Source organism: Miniopterus natalensis, chromosome 22 (genome assembly GCF_054644295.1).
Source record: "Miniopterus natalensis isolate mMinNat1 chromosome 22, mMinNat1.hap1, whole genome shotgun sequence".
Classification (NCBI taxonomy): Eukaryota; Metazoa; Chordata; class Mammalia; order Chiroptera; family Miniopteridae; genus Miniopterus; species Miniopterus natalensis.
This window is the reverse complement of record NC_142102.1, coordinates 12,550,418-12,564,492: the sequence shown is the minus strand read 5'-3', so window position 1 is coordinate 12,564,492 and position 14,075 is coordinate 12,550,418. Positions and strand designations below refer to the sequence as shown.

The 14,075-nt window shown below is 55.3% G+C and overlaps 1 protein-coding gene across 2 annotated transcripts in view; it reads left to right on the top strand.

Annotated features, from left to right (window-relative positions):
* Positions 1 to 2,765: 2,765 nt before the first annotated feature.
* The window catches only part of CRTC3 (CREB regulated transcription coactivator 3), a 51,722-nt gene continuing 40,412 nt past the window's right edge, over positions 2,766 to 14,075 (top strand). For both annotated transcript variants that reach the window (XM_087829249.1, XM_087829248.1), the window contains exons 1-2: positions 2,766 to 2,906; positions 9,118 to 9,216. In XM_087829249.1, the coding sequence (XP_087685375.1) occupies positions 2,775 to 2,906; positions 9,118 to 9,216 (231 nt within the window). In that variant the 5' untranslated portion in view covers positions 2,766 to 2,774. The remainder of the gene's footprint in view (positions 2,907 to 9,117; positions 9,217 to 14,075) is intronic.

Below are 14,075 nucleotides of genomic sequence, written 5' to 3'. Positions count from 1 at the left end.
CAGTTCCTGCTAAACAAGACGGTTGATGAGCGTGAGACATAATCATGCAAAACAACCCCTGATAAAGTGTTTTGAAGGAGCCACCGAATCGCTGAGTTACCTCAGAGAGGTTTTTCACGCGGGAGTAGCCTTGTTGCGTGTGGTAATACGCTCCCAGCAGCCTCGACGTAGAAAGAAATCAGGGGGTGGGGACGACAAACATCAGGGTGCCGAGGTTTGGTGGGCTGGTGCCTGAAAGTCTAAAATCGCGGCAGCTTTTAATGTTAAATGACAAGATCGGGCCCCTCTGGGAAAGAGCAAGGCGGTGAGAACGTGGGTTTTCCTGGCAGTGGGCCCTTGTGGCGGTGACTCCTCTGAGCCTCAGTTTTCCCTTTTGGAAATGGGGGTGATGCTACTGGTAAGTGTATAAAACAAAGGGAGAGTAGGAGGAGGAAGGCAGCTGTGAAAATGAAGAACGTTTTACCCTTTGGACAGCCTGGACGGGCCTGGAGACTATTGCGGTGTCCCACTGTGCCAGCCGTAACCGTATTTCCGAAGCTGAAAGGCGACGACCACGTTGCCGAGACGGGGCTGCAGGTAGGATTCTGGATGTAATTTTGGCTCCTCGGTTGAATTTCCTCTCTGATTTGATTGCTAAGGTGTAAGTGAAGCAGAGCGTCTCCGTGGGCTGTTTCTGTCGGTGAGGACTGTTGTGACCATTTTAATAATAATCTTTTTGTACTTAAACTATGTTCTCTGAAAATAAACCCAGTCCGGCCGGTGAGCATGGACCTAGGATCCAGGAGATTGAGGTTCGATTCCCAGGCAGGGCACAGGCCGGGGTTTCGGGGGCTCGATCCCCAGCAGGGGGCGTGCAGGAGGCAGCTGATCAATGACTCTCTTCATTGATGTTTCTATTTCTCTCTCTCCCTCTCCTTTCCTCTCTCTGAAATCAATAAAACATATTAAAATTAAATAATTAACCCAGACACTATACCAAGAAATCAGAAAATAAAATATAAAAAAGGCGTGGTAAAACAGCACACAAGGAAACAGAGGACATCACTTATAATTAATAAAACAAGCTAAACTCCAGCTCGTCGAGGTATCTCGTCAAAGTTCTAAAAAATTAAAATTAAAAAAAAAAAATCGGCCTAAATGCTATATATGAGACGCACGAAAAAAACAAAATACTATACAATACAAACGAATCTCAAAAGCGAAAAAAGCTGCAAAAGATTATTCAGCCTGTCCCTGCTGTAAGATTTAAAAACAAAATTTGGGCATTCCATGGGCAGTGGGCAGGCGCACCCAGCAGACGCGATAAAAAGTGTAACACCGTGGGGGGGGCGGTGCAATCAAATGCGCGGTGCGCGTCTCCAGGGGGGACGCACAAGGAGCGAGGGTGGGGCTTTGGCTATTTCTGATTTTGCGCTTCTTTTACTAAACGCCCAGTAAGCGGAGCAGAAGGTTTCGGCGTGTTTAGTGCTGACGGCCCAGTTAATACCTTTCTCTGCACCCGGCCTGCGCGCCTCTGCGATGTCTCCCGACCTGTGAGAACCCAGCCCCGCGTTCAGGGCCGTCGGGGACATCTCGGGGGCCTGTCTCCATCGACACCGGGTGGCCTCTGAGCTGCCAAAGCGCCCCCCAGGCCGGGGCCACCCGGGGGGACCACCCCTGGCCCGAGCCCGACTCTGCAGAGGCCCAGGGAGGCTTGGAAAGGGCCTGCAGAGCGAGCCCGGGCCGGGAGCGCTCAGGGCGCACCGGGCGGGGACGGTGCCTCCGGGGCGCGCAGAGCAGAGGCGGTTTGTTTCTTTGTTTTCACAGAAGGTGCCGATTTAGTAACTTTGTATCGGCCGGGCCTGGGCAGGCTCCACGGACGGGGTCGCAGGAGCGGGCGGGCGGGCGGCGAGCGGGGGGGACCGGCCGAGAGGTTCGCTCCGACCCGAGCCGCGCGCCCCCCCGCCCCCGGCTTTCACCCCAGGAAGTCAACCCTCATCCCTTTGGGGACAAGGCTGTTCCAGCCGGTTCTACGATCGTAACGTCGATCCAGGCTGTCGCCACGCGGCAGCGTCTCGGGGACCTCGGCGGCCCGCGTCTCTGCGCGCTGCGGAGCTGGGGTCCCTGCGGGGGCGCGAGCCGCGGGGTCCGCGGCCTGGGGAAGCCCTGCGGCCGCGCACGGCGCGGGGCGGGGCCTGGCGGGGCGGAGCAGAGAGGGGCGGGGCTTGGCGGGGAGATGGACGGGGCCGAGCGGCAGGGCGGGGCTGCGCGTGGGGCGGGGCCTGGCTGGAGATGGGGCGGGGTCGTGCGTCGGGGACCGGGCCTGGCGGGGAGACAGGCGGGCCGTGCGGCGGGGGCGGGGCCTTGGGAGGCGGGGCGGGCGGAGGGGGCGGGGCCTGGGAAAACGGGGCTGGGCGTAAGGGGGCGGGGCCTGGGGAAACGGGGCTGGCCTGCGGCAGGGACGGGGCTGAGCGTGGGGCGGGAGAGGGGCGGGGCTTGCGGCTGGGCGGGGCCTGGGGAGACAGGCGGGGCGTGCGTCGGGGGCGGGGCCTGGGGACGGGGCGGGGCGTGTGGCGGGGCGGGGCCTGGGGACGGGGCGGAGCCTGCGGGGGGCAGACCTCGCGCGCTCCCGGGCGCTCGCAGGCTCTGGGGCCGCGGCGGCTCCTCTGCGGGGTCGCGCGGGAGGAAGGGCCTCGGGCGGCGGCTCGGGCGGCCTGCGGACCGACGGACCGACGCGGGGGCCGAGCCGCAGGCCCCGCGCCCGCCGGGCGCCCCCGCCCGCGCCGGGCCGCGCCATGGCCTCCTCGCCGGGCTCGGGCAGCGCCAACCCGCGGAAGTTCAGCGAGAAGATCGCGCTGCACACGCAGCGCCAGGCCGAGGAGACGCGGGCCTTCGAGCAGCTCATGACCGACCTCACCCTGTCGCGGGTGAGGCCCGGGCCGGCGGGGCGGGGCGGGCGCGCGGGCGGCGTCCGGGCCTCGCCACTCGCCCGCCGTCGGTCCCCGCGCGCCCTGGGGGCGGGAGGTCGCGGGGCTGGGGCGGCGGCGCCCGGAGGAAAGCGCCCGGCGCGCGGCGCGTGTTCCCGGCCGGGGCGCCCCCCGCCCCCGGAGCGCTGCGGGCTGGGCCGGGCGGGCCGGGCCCCGGGGTCTGGGCCCCGCCTTTCCGCCCGCACCCCTCGGAGGCGCTTCTTCCCCGGCCGGCTCGCGGGGTCCAGCCCCGGGCGTTTCGCGGGGACCCGCAAGGTGCGCGGCGTCGCTGGGGACCGAGGGGCTGCGGGCGGCGCGGGGGCGGCGCGAGCGGGAAACACCCGGGAGGTTGAGCAACCGCCGAGCGAGGCCGCGGGGGGTGGGGAGCCCCCGGGGGTGCCCGAGAGGGGCCCCGGCGGGCCGGGGGGGCGCCCGAGGCTGGCCCGGGGGGATGGCGAGGATGGGGGGCCGGGGCTGGGCGCCGGATTGCGATGGGGGGTCCCCGCGCAGGGAGCTGCGGGCACCTGGTGTTTGGGGGTCAGCACAGCGTTCTGGGGGAAACGCCTTGAACCTGTCGCCAGGGCTTTTAAATTGGGAGATGTTCCCAGATACCCGGGGTCTTTCCCAGAATATGTGTTTTTTATATATATTCCTATGTATGTTTTTCTATAGATAAGATGTTTAAGTGTAAAAACATATGTAATGTATACTCTTAAAAAAATCTATATTTTTAATTGATTTCAGAGAGAGGGAGAGAGACGCAGAAACATCCATCGGCTGCCTCCTGCGCGCCCCCTACTGGGGATGGGGGAGCCTGCACCCCGGGCATGTGCCCTGATCGGGAATGGAACCGGGACCTCCTGGTTCCGAGGTCAACGCTCAGCGGCTGAGCTACACCGGCCGGGCTATGCTATAATATTATATAAATATAAGACTGGGAGACACTCATCCTGAATTCCCATATGACAGCCATTGACTGGAGCTGGGGGGGTGGCCCGTCCCTCCAAATGGGGCCTGAATTCTCTTCGTTGGCCACAGTTCACACCCCCCACCATTGCCTTTTATATTTTTGATGGTGTTTCCTTTTAGCGAAGTTAGGGGCAAAGCGAAATAGTCTCACATTTACGTGTCTGTCATTCTCAGAAAGAAATACATAGATAAAGAAGGCTGAGGGTTTCAAGAAAAATTTGTTCTCGTGCCCCCTGACTAGCTTCACGCGTTTATTACCTGCCTGGTGTCCACGGGCATTCACGTGTGACCTCGGTTAGATTCGGGGACGCGCATGACAAGCTCAGAGCACGTCAGGGGGAATGGGTGGAAGCTGAGGATTTAACGGTGGGGTCTGTGGTGTTTAGATACATAAACTGCATGTGTACAAATGCGTGCATTCCCTATGTCTGTGTACCTAGAGTCGACCAGTCTCTCACCCAATTCACGAATCCCCTTAAAACAGCCCTGATGGATGAAGCCGTGAGTAGGACACAGAATTTTTTTATTTTATTGATTTCATACAGAGAGAGAGAGAGAGAAACATCAATGATGAGAGAGAGTCATTGATTGGCTGCCTCCTGCGTGGCCCCCAGTAGGGATCAAGCCTGCAATCCAGGCGTGTGCCCTCACCGGGAATCGAACCTCAATTGCCTGGATCCTGGGTCAGTGCTCAACCTCTGAGCCACGCCGGCTGGGCACAAATATGTGTTTTTTAAATATTAGGGCCCCAACAATGAATATTGGGGTTTTACATTAAAATACCGACTCTGGCTTCTTTTAAGAAATGAGATTATCTAACAACACTCACCCTACGCTTCTGCATGGCAGCAGTTACCTGGAGCTGAACAATGGCTGCCACCATTAGATAAGGCGTGTATGTGTTCTTCCCTTTGCCACAATCCCCACCACTCCCTATGGTGTTCCTCACAGTGATTCCAGCCCACGTCACTTAGTTAAAAGGCAGGGAGAGGAGCCAGCAAAGAAGACTAAAGAGCCACTAGACAGAAAAGGCAGGCGGGTTATTGATAAAAGGGAATGTCGACCAGCCTAGCCCAGTGCTGCTGATTTGGTCTAACACGATAAGGACATGTCCTTTGGTCTTCTAGTCACCTGGAGGTCATTGGTAACCTTGGTGAGAGCCACTGCATTGGCTGGAAGGGAGGTTGTAAGGCACTGAGGAATGAATGGGAGAAAATGGGGCCGGGGCCAGGAACTTGTTCAAGACGTTCAGCTTTGAAGGACAGCGTGTCGTGTTGAGAAACCACAGGATAGACTCAGTGTTGTCAACCTGGAGCGTGAATTTGGCTTGAATATTTGTAAAAAAAAACCATGGTATTTAGATTAAAACAAACCTGTTATGGAGTGGTGAGGCCTTTGGGAGAGGAGGAGATTGAGGAGACTAGAAGACGCAGAACTGAGCTAACTTATCTTTTTTCCAAGCGCTCTACCCATCCCTTCACTCTCATCATCTCGGGTTGTTCTCACAATGACCCTATGGAGTGTGTTTCTAGAATGTTCTTTATTGTGCAGACAAGCGAGCTAAGGCTTGAGGGGTCAGGTCACACGGCTGGTAAGTGGTAGGGCTGGGGTGCGAATCTGACTGTCGCACCGAATGCGTGTATATTCAACTATTTCAGAAGCATTTGCTGAGAACACTTTCTTTCCCCATTGAATTGCTATGACACTCTTTTGTCAAAAATCAATTGACCATATCCGTGCGGGTCTATCTTTGGACTTTCTTTTCTGTTCTGTTGATCTATATATGTCTTTTATTTCCACAATAGCACCCTGCCTAGACTGCCGTAGCTTTATAGTGAGTCTTGAAATGACTTAAGTTTTCCAACCTTGCTCTTTTCAAAATTTGCTTTGGCTGCTCTGGGCTGCTTGCACATGCATAAATTTTAGAATTACCTTGTCAATTTTGGTAAAAAGGCCTGCTGGGGTTTTGTTTGGGGATTGCGTTGACCATTAGGATACATTTCCAAAAAGGAGTTAGTGAGAGGATTGGATCTCATTTCCTATAGACCGTGGAGGGAAATTTCCCTCAAGCGGGTGACTGTAGCCTAAAGGTCGCTAACTCGAGTTACAGGGTAAGGCAGGCACGGGAAATGAGTGGAGGGGTCAGGCCTGAGACGATACATAGCAGGTGATCTCGGGCCATCGTGGAGGAATGACAGGGTACAGTGAGGACTTGGTCAAGCAGGAGAACCTAAGCCCTGTCTAAGGGGGGCGATCGCTTCTCAGCCCCGTGCATTTGCCGTGCAAGGGATGCGGGTTTAGTATTGTTCAACCTCTCAGTGAAGAGAGGCTGGGAATCCAGATGTATATGCAGTCTTCCAATTTTAAAATTAAAATTTTAGACGTTGAGCCCGGCCGGTGTGGCTCAGTGGTTGAGCGTCGACCTGGGATCCAGGAGACCGCGGTTCGATCGCTGTCAGGGCGCAGGCCCGGGGTGCAGGCTCCTGGATCCCTAGCAGGAGGCGCGCAGGAGGCAGCCGATCCATGACTCTCTCATCATGGATGTCTCTCTCTCCCCCTCTTCCTTCCTCTCTCTGAAATCAATAAAGACATATTTAAAAAAAATTTTTTTTAAACATTGAGCGGGTCAGTGTCATGGGGGTCAAACAGCTCTGTAGGCTTAAATGCGGCCTGCGGCCTGCCAGTCTGTGCCCTCTGCCGCTGGCTCATCAGTGCCACCGACAGTCTCTAAGGTTCTTTCTGTTTCAAGGATTGTACGTCTCAAAAGAGGAAAAGATAAAAAAAATTCTCATGGGTTTAGGAGATAGCTGAGAATGTCAGCGACGGTGGCTGGAGACGTTGCCCAGAGCCGGACGCCCTGCAGGCCACTGTCTGTCCTTCAGTCCTTCGCGAAGGAGACAGCAGAGATTTGCCCAGCCGCATGGCAGCTCCAGGCCACAAAGCCAGGCCCCCTCGTTCCAAACCCAGTGCCCTCTTTCCTGGTGCCGCCGTCCCCGAAGGCTCTAGACACAAACAGGCACTTTGGGAGGGGAGCCGGTGAGGGAGCCGGAGAGAGGGCCCTCGGCCCCGCCGAGGCGGGCGTCTGGCTGGACGCAGACCGCAGCTTGGGGAAGCGCCGGGGCTTTGAGGTAAGAGCCGCAGCCTTTGTGAGACCCTGAAGGCCGGCGCTGTGGTACATACTCCATATTCATGGGCCGGTGCCTGGCACAGCACCTGACACGCAGTTAAAAGTTTTTACGTAAGCGAATAAATGGACGGATTGACCGAGGGAGGGGTCAAAGCCCCTAGATCAAGACGGGTGCGAATTCCGTCTGGAGAACTTCAAGGACAGAGCCGTCAAGTGCTCCCGGTTAAGAGCTGTGAGAATGTGAAGATCAAAAGCGGAGACCGGATTCGTGGAGCTCAGCTGACAGGGGAAGGCTCCCGGGTCCCTCTCGTTGACCGTCTCAGATCTGGGTTTTGATGAATAGATCGTAACCGCCTCCCAGGGAGGTGTGTTGGACAGCTCAGGCTCTGTGGGTGTAAGGAAACTAAGGCCGCCAAAGGGATTTGTGCGCCTTTAAAGCTCCCAGACACAGGCCCTTATCTTTTGGGAGATGAGTGTTGAAATACGGGACGGTGTGATTCCTGGGATTTTAGTGGAGCGCCGTGGGCAGGGGAGGGGTAAAGACGGATCCAGACCAGACGTACGCTGGGAACACCGTGGGAGCTGGAAGACGGCTAGATGGGGTTTCAGGACGCGTACGTCTGTTTTGTGTATATTCGAAAGTTTTCATAATAAGCGGGAGAAACAGAAAATCAGAGGGCTTCGCAGGCTCAGCAGTGCTTTTTGGTCAACCGAGCTTCACTTCTCTGAGCTTGTAAACAGTACGGGCATTGAGGGAGAAATGAAAAAATAAAAAAAATAAATAAAGAGCAATGTGGCAGAAATAAGAAGGAATATGGGTTTTCGGCGTGACCGCCGTAGCTCGGCTTCCTGTAGCTCTGTGACCTTGCGCAAGCCCCTGAACTTCCCCACGCCCGGGTCTCCGGGCCGTACAGGTGGGGTGACGCAGCAGAGACGACTCGGGCAGTGGACTCGGGTCTGTCGGGGTTTTGTTTTTTTTTCATTAGACAAAGAGGAAGGGTAACGGAAGGGCGAAAGCCGGCCTCAGGGTCCCCGTCTACCCCTTCTTCCTGACGTGAACTATAAACGCCCGGGGTTATATAACCGCAGAGGTCATTTATTATTTCAGAAGGAGGGCTCTTCAAGACCAGACCAGACCCCTTTGGGGTTTACAAGAACTGTAACCCGTTTATTGCCTCTTGAAAAGCAAAGCACTTGCAGCAGAGAGGCGTGTGGCCACAGGTACCAAGCGCAGCCGCTCAGGGGGCCTCCTGCCCCACGTGGTGATCAGACCCCGGTCGGGGAGGTCCTTGGTGGAGCTGTCTTCTTGCAGACATCGGTGTACCCTGCGGGGGAACCCCCTGGCAGTGTGTGCTGAGCCCAGAGACTTAAGGATCGCTCTCTGGAATGTGTCCTGTGGAAATGATCAGAAGGAGAAGTGGCTGTGTTGCTATGAGATTCGATTGCGTGATACAGAAAGGGCTTCGGATCGAACCTGGGTGCTGACGACAGCTGTGCAGTTACTACACGTGACGGTGAACGGCTGGGAGAGAACGTGGGGAAGGGGGAGCCCTTAGCGTTGCAGAGCCGCAGATCGTGGCTTCATTTTTTTTTTTTTTAATATGTCTGTATTGATTTCAGGGAGAGGAAGGGGGAGAGAGAGAGAGATGGAAACATCAGTGATGAGGGAGTCCTTGACCGGCTGCCTCCAGCACGCAGCATGTGCCCTGGCGGGAATCGAACCGGGATCTCCGGGATCCTAGGCTGAGCCCCACCGGCTGGGCTGGCTTCGTTTTCTTCAAGAAATTCTTTGTCGCCGCTGAAGACCGTGCCTGCACGCCTCCCCGCACACTCCCGGAGGCCCCGCCGGAGTGCCCTGCTCTCGCGGCGCACAGCACATTTGGGACACGGGCAGATTCGTTCCAAAAATAGAGCAATTGAAAACCACGAAGCACCGGAAACCTAACGGTTTTAGGCAGAGAAGAAACCGAAACCGAGGCTTCCCCCCGGGCCGGCTCGCGGCAGAACGCCGTGCTCGGATGCTTTCCCAGCCCTCGCTGCCCTGCCTCTAAGGTCTTGAAATCTCTGTCTTTCCAGGTTCAGTTCCAGAAGCTCCAGCAGCTGCGCCTGACGCAGTACCACGGCGGGTCCCTCCCCAACGTGAGCCAGCTGCGCAGCAGCGCCTCGGAGCTCCAGGTACCGCCGGGCGTTTGCTTCGGGCGGGGCGGGCGGTCGACGGAGATCCCGCAGGGCGAACATGCCCGGGGTACAGCCCAGGGCTCGCCTGGGCAGTGCATCGTTTCCTTTGCCCGTGTCTGCTGCGTAACTGATGTCACAGGCGGCCCGAGGCGGCACTGTCCGGCGGGGGTGTCATGCCAGCCACGTGTGTCCTTTAGCTTTTTCAGTAGCCACACTCAAGACAAAAACGGGCCTGGCTGGTCTGGCTCAGTGGTTAGAGTGTCGAGGGGCCTGTGGACTGAAGGGTCCCAGGCTCGATTCCGGCCGAGGGCACGTACGTCGGGTGCAGGCTCGATCCCGGCCAAGGACACGTACGTCGGGTGCAGGCTCGATTCCGGCCGAGGGCACGTACGTCGGGTGCAGGCTCGATCCCGGCCGAGGGCACGTACGTCGGGTGCAGGCTCGATCCCGGCCGAGGGCACGTACGTCGGGTGCAGGCTCGATCCCGGCCGAGGGCACGTACGTCGGGTGCAGGCTCGATCCCGGCCGAGGCAACCAGTCCATGTGTCTCTCACATCAGTGTTTCTCTCTCTCTCTGTCTCTCCCGCTCTCCCCCCTCCCCCCCTCTCAAGTCAATTTAAAAATATATATATATTCACATCGTTGCACAACCAATCTCCAGAAGTTCTTGTATCTTACAGAACTGAAATTCTGTACCCGTTAAATAACAACGCCCACCCCCGGCCTCTGGCGCCCGCCGCTCTTCTTTTCTGTCTCTGCGACCCCGACCCCTCCGGGTACCTCGCCGTGTGAAATGGTGCAGCGCCCGTCTCCTCCCGACCGGCTGTTTTTAGCATAGTGTCCTCAAGGCTCGTCCATGTTGTAGCACCTGGCAGGATGTCCTTCCTTTTTAAGGCCGCGTGATACTCCAGTCTACGTATAAACCGCATTTTGTGTATCCATTCATCCAGCGGGGGACGGTCGCTTCCACTCCTTGGCTGTTGCGAATGTGCTGCTGTGCACACGGGGGCGTAAATACCTCTCCCGGGACATGATTTCGGTTCTTCTGTGTGCGCCCGGAAGAGCGATGGCTGGGCTACACGGTAATTCTATTTTTGATTTTTTTTTTTTGGGAACTTCCAAACCGTCGCCCACGGTTCCTTTACCGTTTTACGTTCCCACCAACAGCGTGCAAGGGTTCCCATTTCCCCACATCCGCACCGACACGTGTGACTTTCTGCGATTTTATTTTATTTTATTTTTGTATAGTCATCCTAGTGGGCGTGAGGCGGTGGTATTTCGTTTTTTAAAGTTTCGGTCATTCTAACGCATGAGTGGTGCTATTTCATTGTGGTTTTAATTTGCGTTTTCTTGATGACTGGTGGCGTGGGGCACCTTTCTCTGTGCTTTTCTGACATTCTTGTATCTCTGGTGAAATGCCTCTTCAGATCTTTTGCCCCGTTTTTAAGCCGAGCTGCCCATTTCCTTCTGAGTGAGCCGTGAGAATTCTTTATATATCTTGGCTACCATTCCTTTATCTGATACGTATTTTGCAGATGTTTTCTCCCAGCCCCTGGCTCGTCTCCTCCTTTTCTTAACTAAAGTCGTGAGGAGCAGATGTTTTTAATTTTGATGAAGTCCAGTTTATCATTCTGCTCTGTTTTGGTCTGTGTCTTTTGTGTCTTTTCTAAGAATTCTTTGCTTAACTCAGGGTCAAGAAGCTTTCTTCCCTATGTGTTCTTCTAGAAGTTGTATCGTTTTGGGTATTAGAGGTAAGTAACTTCAAGTTAACTTGTTTACAAAGTACAAAGTGTAGGTTGAGGGCCGCCCTTTCTGCATAAGGATGTTGACCTGTCCCGGCGCCGTTTGTCGAGAAAACTTTTCTTTCCTTGCTGAGTTGCGTTTGACAATTTTGTGGACAATCACTTGACCATATACGTGTGGGTCCGCTTCCTGACTGTTTTAGTTTCTTTGCTTATCCATGAAATTTTAGAGCCAGCTTGCCGATTTCTACCAGAACAGCCAGCCGGCTAGGATTTTAAATGGGCTGCATTCGTCTGTAGCACGGCCTGGGGAGAACTGATACCTTAATAATGCCGGGTCTTCCAGTCCATGAACATGGTACAGAAGCACACAGGTTGTGATTCAAGGTTACGTTGCGTATAATTATTTATTTAAACACAGTCTTCTTCCTCTTAGGTCTCGGGTCACTGTGGAGTTCTCAGAAACGCTTTCCCATCTGTTGTTTCACTTGATCTTTGCTGCAACCTTAGTTGCTAAGCACGGTGCTATGTTACTACTGGGGAAAGACCAGTTTCCCATCCTCACGGAGGCTCTGAAGCACAGTCTTTTCCTCCAACCCACCGGGCGCTTTTCGGGGAACACAGGCTTGCTGGATGAGGAAACCAAAGCAAGCTTTTCAGGCTGCGTTGACTCTCCTTGGCAAGGGGCAGGCCGTCAGTCAGCGGTGCTAGGGCATAGCCCTCGGGTCTCTAGGCAGGGCCTGGCCTGCGGGCATTGCTGGCAGAGAGGAGGAGGGGGCATTGCCTTCTCTGAGAGCTGGGCCTGCGTCTCCTGGGTAGGGGACGGGTAACCTCTGGCGTGTCCCAGCCCGCAGCTCAGCTGGGGCACCTGTGAGCCGTGCGGCCTGAAGCTACAGAGAGAGGGACAGAGGGCTGCTGTCCGAACAGGACTGTCTGGGCATAGCTGTGGCCTTCACGTGACCCACCTCGTCCCTTCAAGTTGCACCACTGAAAACGAACCACACGTCATGCATCTCTGACCCGCTGCATTGTTGACAGAATTGTGTCATCTTATTTGTAGCTGAGGGTGTGCGAGCTTCACCTGGTGTAGGGAACAGCCTGGTGGCCCGAGGGGGAAAGCCCTGCCGCGTGGCGTGGCACCGAGGCCTGGGCGGCCAGGCCCGGCGGCGGTTCTCTCGAGGCCCAGCGCCGTGGGCGTGCGCGTGATGAGGCCCGGGGCCCGCGTAGCGAGTGTCCACACCAGCGTGGGGCTGCCGTCTGGGTTCGTAGCTTTTTTTTTATGTCATGAGCATTTTGCTATATATTCAAGTGGCCTCAAAAAACATTATCTCCAGTGACTTACGATAGTCTGTCATGTGGCTGAACCACAGTTTATTCAGCGGCCCCCTCACCGTGGTACGTTGTTTCCAGTGTTTGTTCATCTGTGTGTGTTGTGTGTATAAATCGATGATATACGAGGCCCGAGGACGTCTTAGTAAGTGAAAAAAGGCAAAATTGAACCTGGACATAATTGATAAGGTTGTAATTAATAATTAAATTTAAACTAAAAAGCCAACCACTTGAAAAAAATTTAAATTATTTAAAAAAACGATTAGCTATATTATCAGTGGCAAGTTAGAATAATATATAAAGGGGGGGGGAAAGGTTATTTTTATAATAGTTTAAAAATAGGTATACTGGGTGTCCCAAAAAAATGTATGCGCACTGTAACGGCCGATAGCTCAGTTCTGAAAATGCCATGTATTTTACTAAACACTGCCTTTGTAATTACTCAGCGTGTGTGTGTGTGTATATATTTTTGGGGCACACCCTATATATGGACGAAACGTTTATTTTACTTAAGGAATTTGTAAGAACTGTATGAAAAACACTATAAGGCATGAGAGAAAATAAACCAAAAGACGTGCCTTTACTTTGCAACCTGATGAAAGCTGTGGTTTCCTCCTGAGAAAGATGCACATGCGCACACGCTCTCGTTTACTTCCTTTAAAAAGAGGTTTTTATTGGGGAAAGCGTCAGACATTTCGCATTTTGTATGTATTTTGCTCTTGTGTCAGGAACTCTCGGCCTGGGATGATTTCCCTTTATTTATGCTCGTCGCAGATACTCAAAATCAAACATTAAAAAAGCCATTTCCCTTGTCCCTTTATGCCTGGTTTTCTGAACGTGTGACTTGTGGAAGACGTTTCGGGAGCTTGGTGCAGGGCGTGAGGCGGGAGAGGCGGGCTCGCCATTCCCCGCCGCCGAGCCTGTCTTTCGCGTGCGAAGTAGGGTTAATGACGACTGTCCGCAGGAGAGACTGGGGAGTGGGTGGCGGGAGGAACCCCCGGCCACGGGGCTGGGGGCCGGCGTGAGCTGAGGGGACTGGGGTGGAACGACCGGTCCTTCCCGGGCCACTAACTAGATTCTGCCTGTGAGGCCCATTCATCATAGTTTGTGGCTTTTGTGGCCTGGTCATCTGCTCAAGACTTAAAAGCGGGAAGGAGTTTTGTTCCCAAGGTCGTAAACCTTAGCCAGCCGGCTCCCGGGCCCAGCGTGCTCCCTGCCAGCCCCGAGACTGTCCCGTTATCCAGACGCCGTCGGATATAACGCGACGGGCAGCGGCCTTGGGCTTCGCGTGAGCTCTGCAGGAGCGTGTTTCGAACCCGCCGCGCGCTGCTTCCAGGAGGGTTCTCACCGGTCGCTGGAACCCGACGCGTGCTGTGCCTCGGTTTCTTTTCCGGAGGAGACGCCTTTCTGACCTTGTTCCTGAATTCCCTTTAGGAGCCCGTTCCCCGCAAACCACGTGCGCTTCGCAGCTGTGACGGTTTTTTCCCGTCTCTGTGCGGGGTTTGCTCACTGGTTCGCGTCTGGTGTTTGGCTTCCAGCCGCATCTTCTCTTCTGCTTAAGGAAATGGCGAGAATCGCGGACAGTTGGGGGCTGACCGGATAGCTTTGGAGGGTGCGTCTGTCCCAGGAGAGGCGCTGCGCCCGGGGGTGTGGCTGTCGGCCGTCTTTTTAAGGAATATTTGCGTAGCACTTTTCTCTTCCGTTGGATCTACCCACGTGTGTTGAACAGAAACCTTACAGAGTGCAGGGGGAAAGAGACAGCCCGTGAGTTTCTAGGAGTCAGGA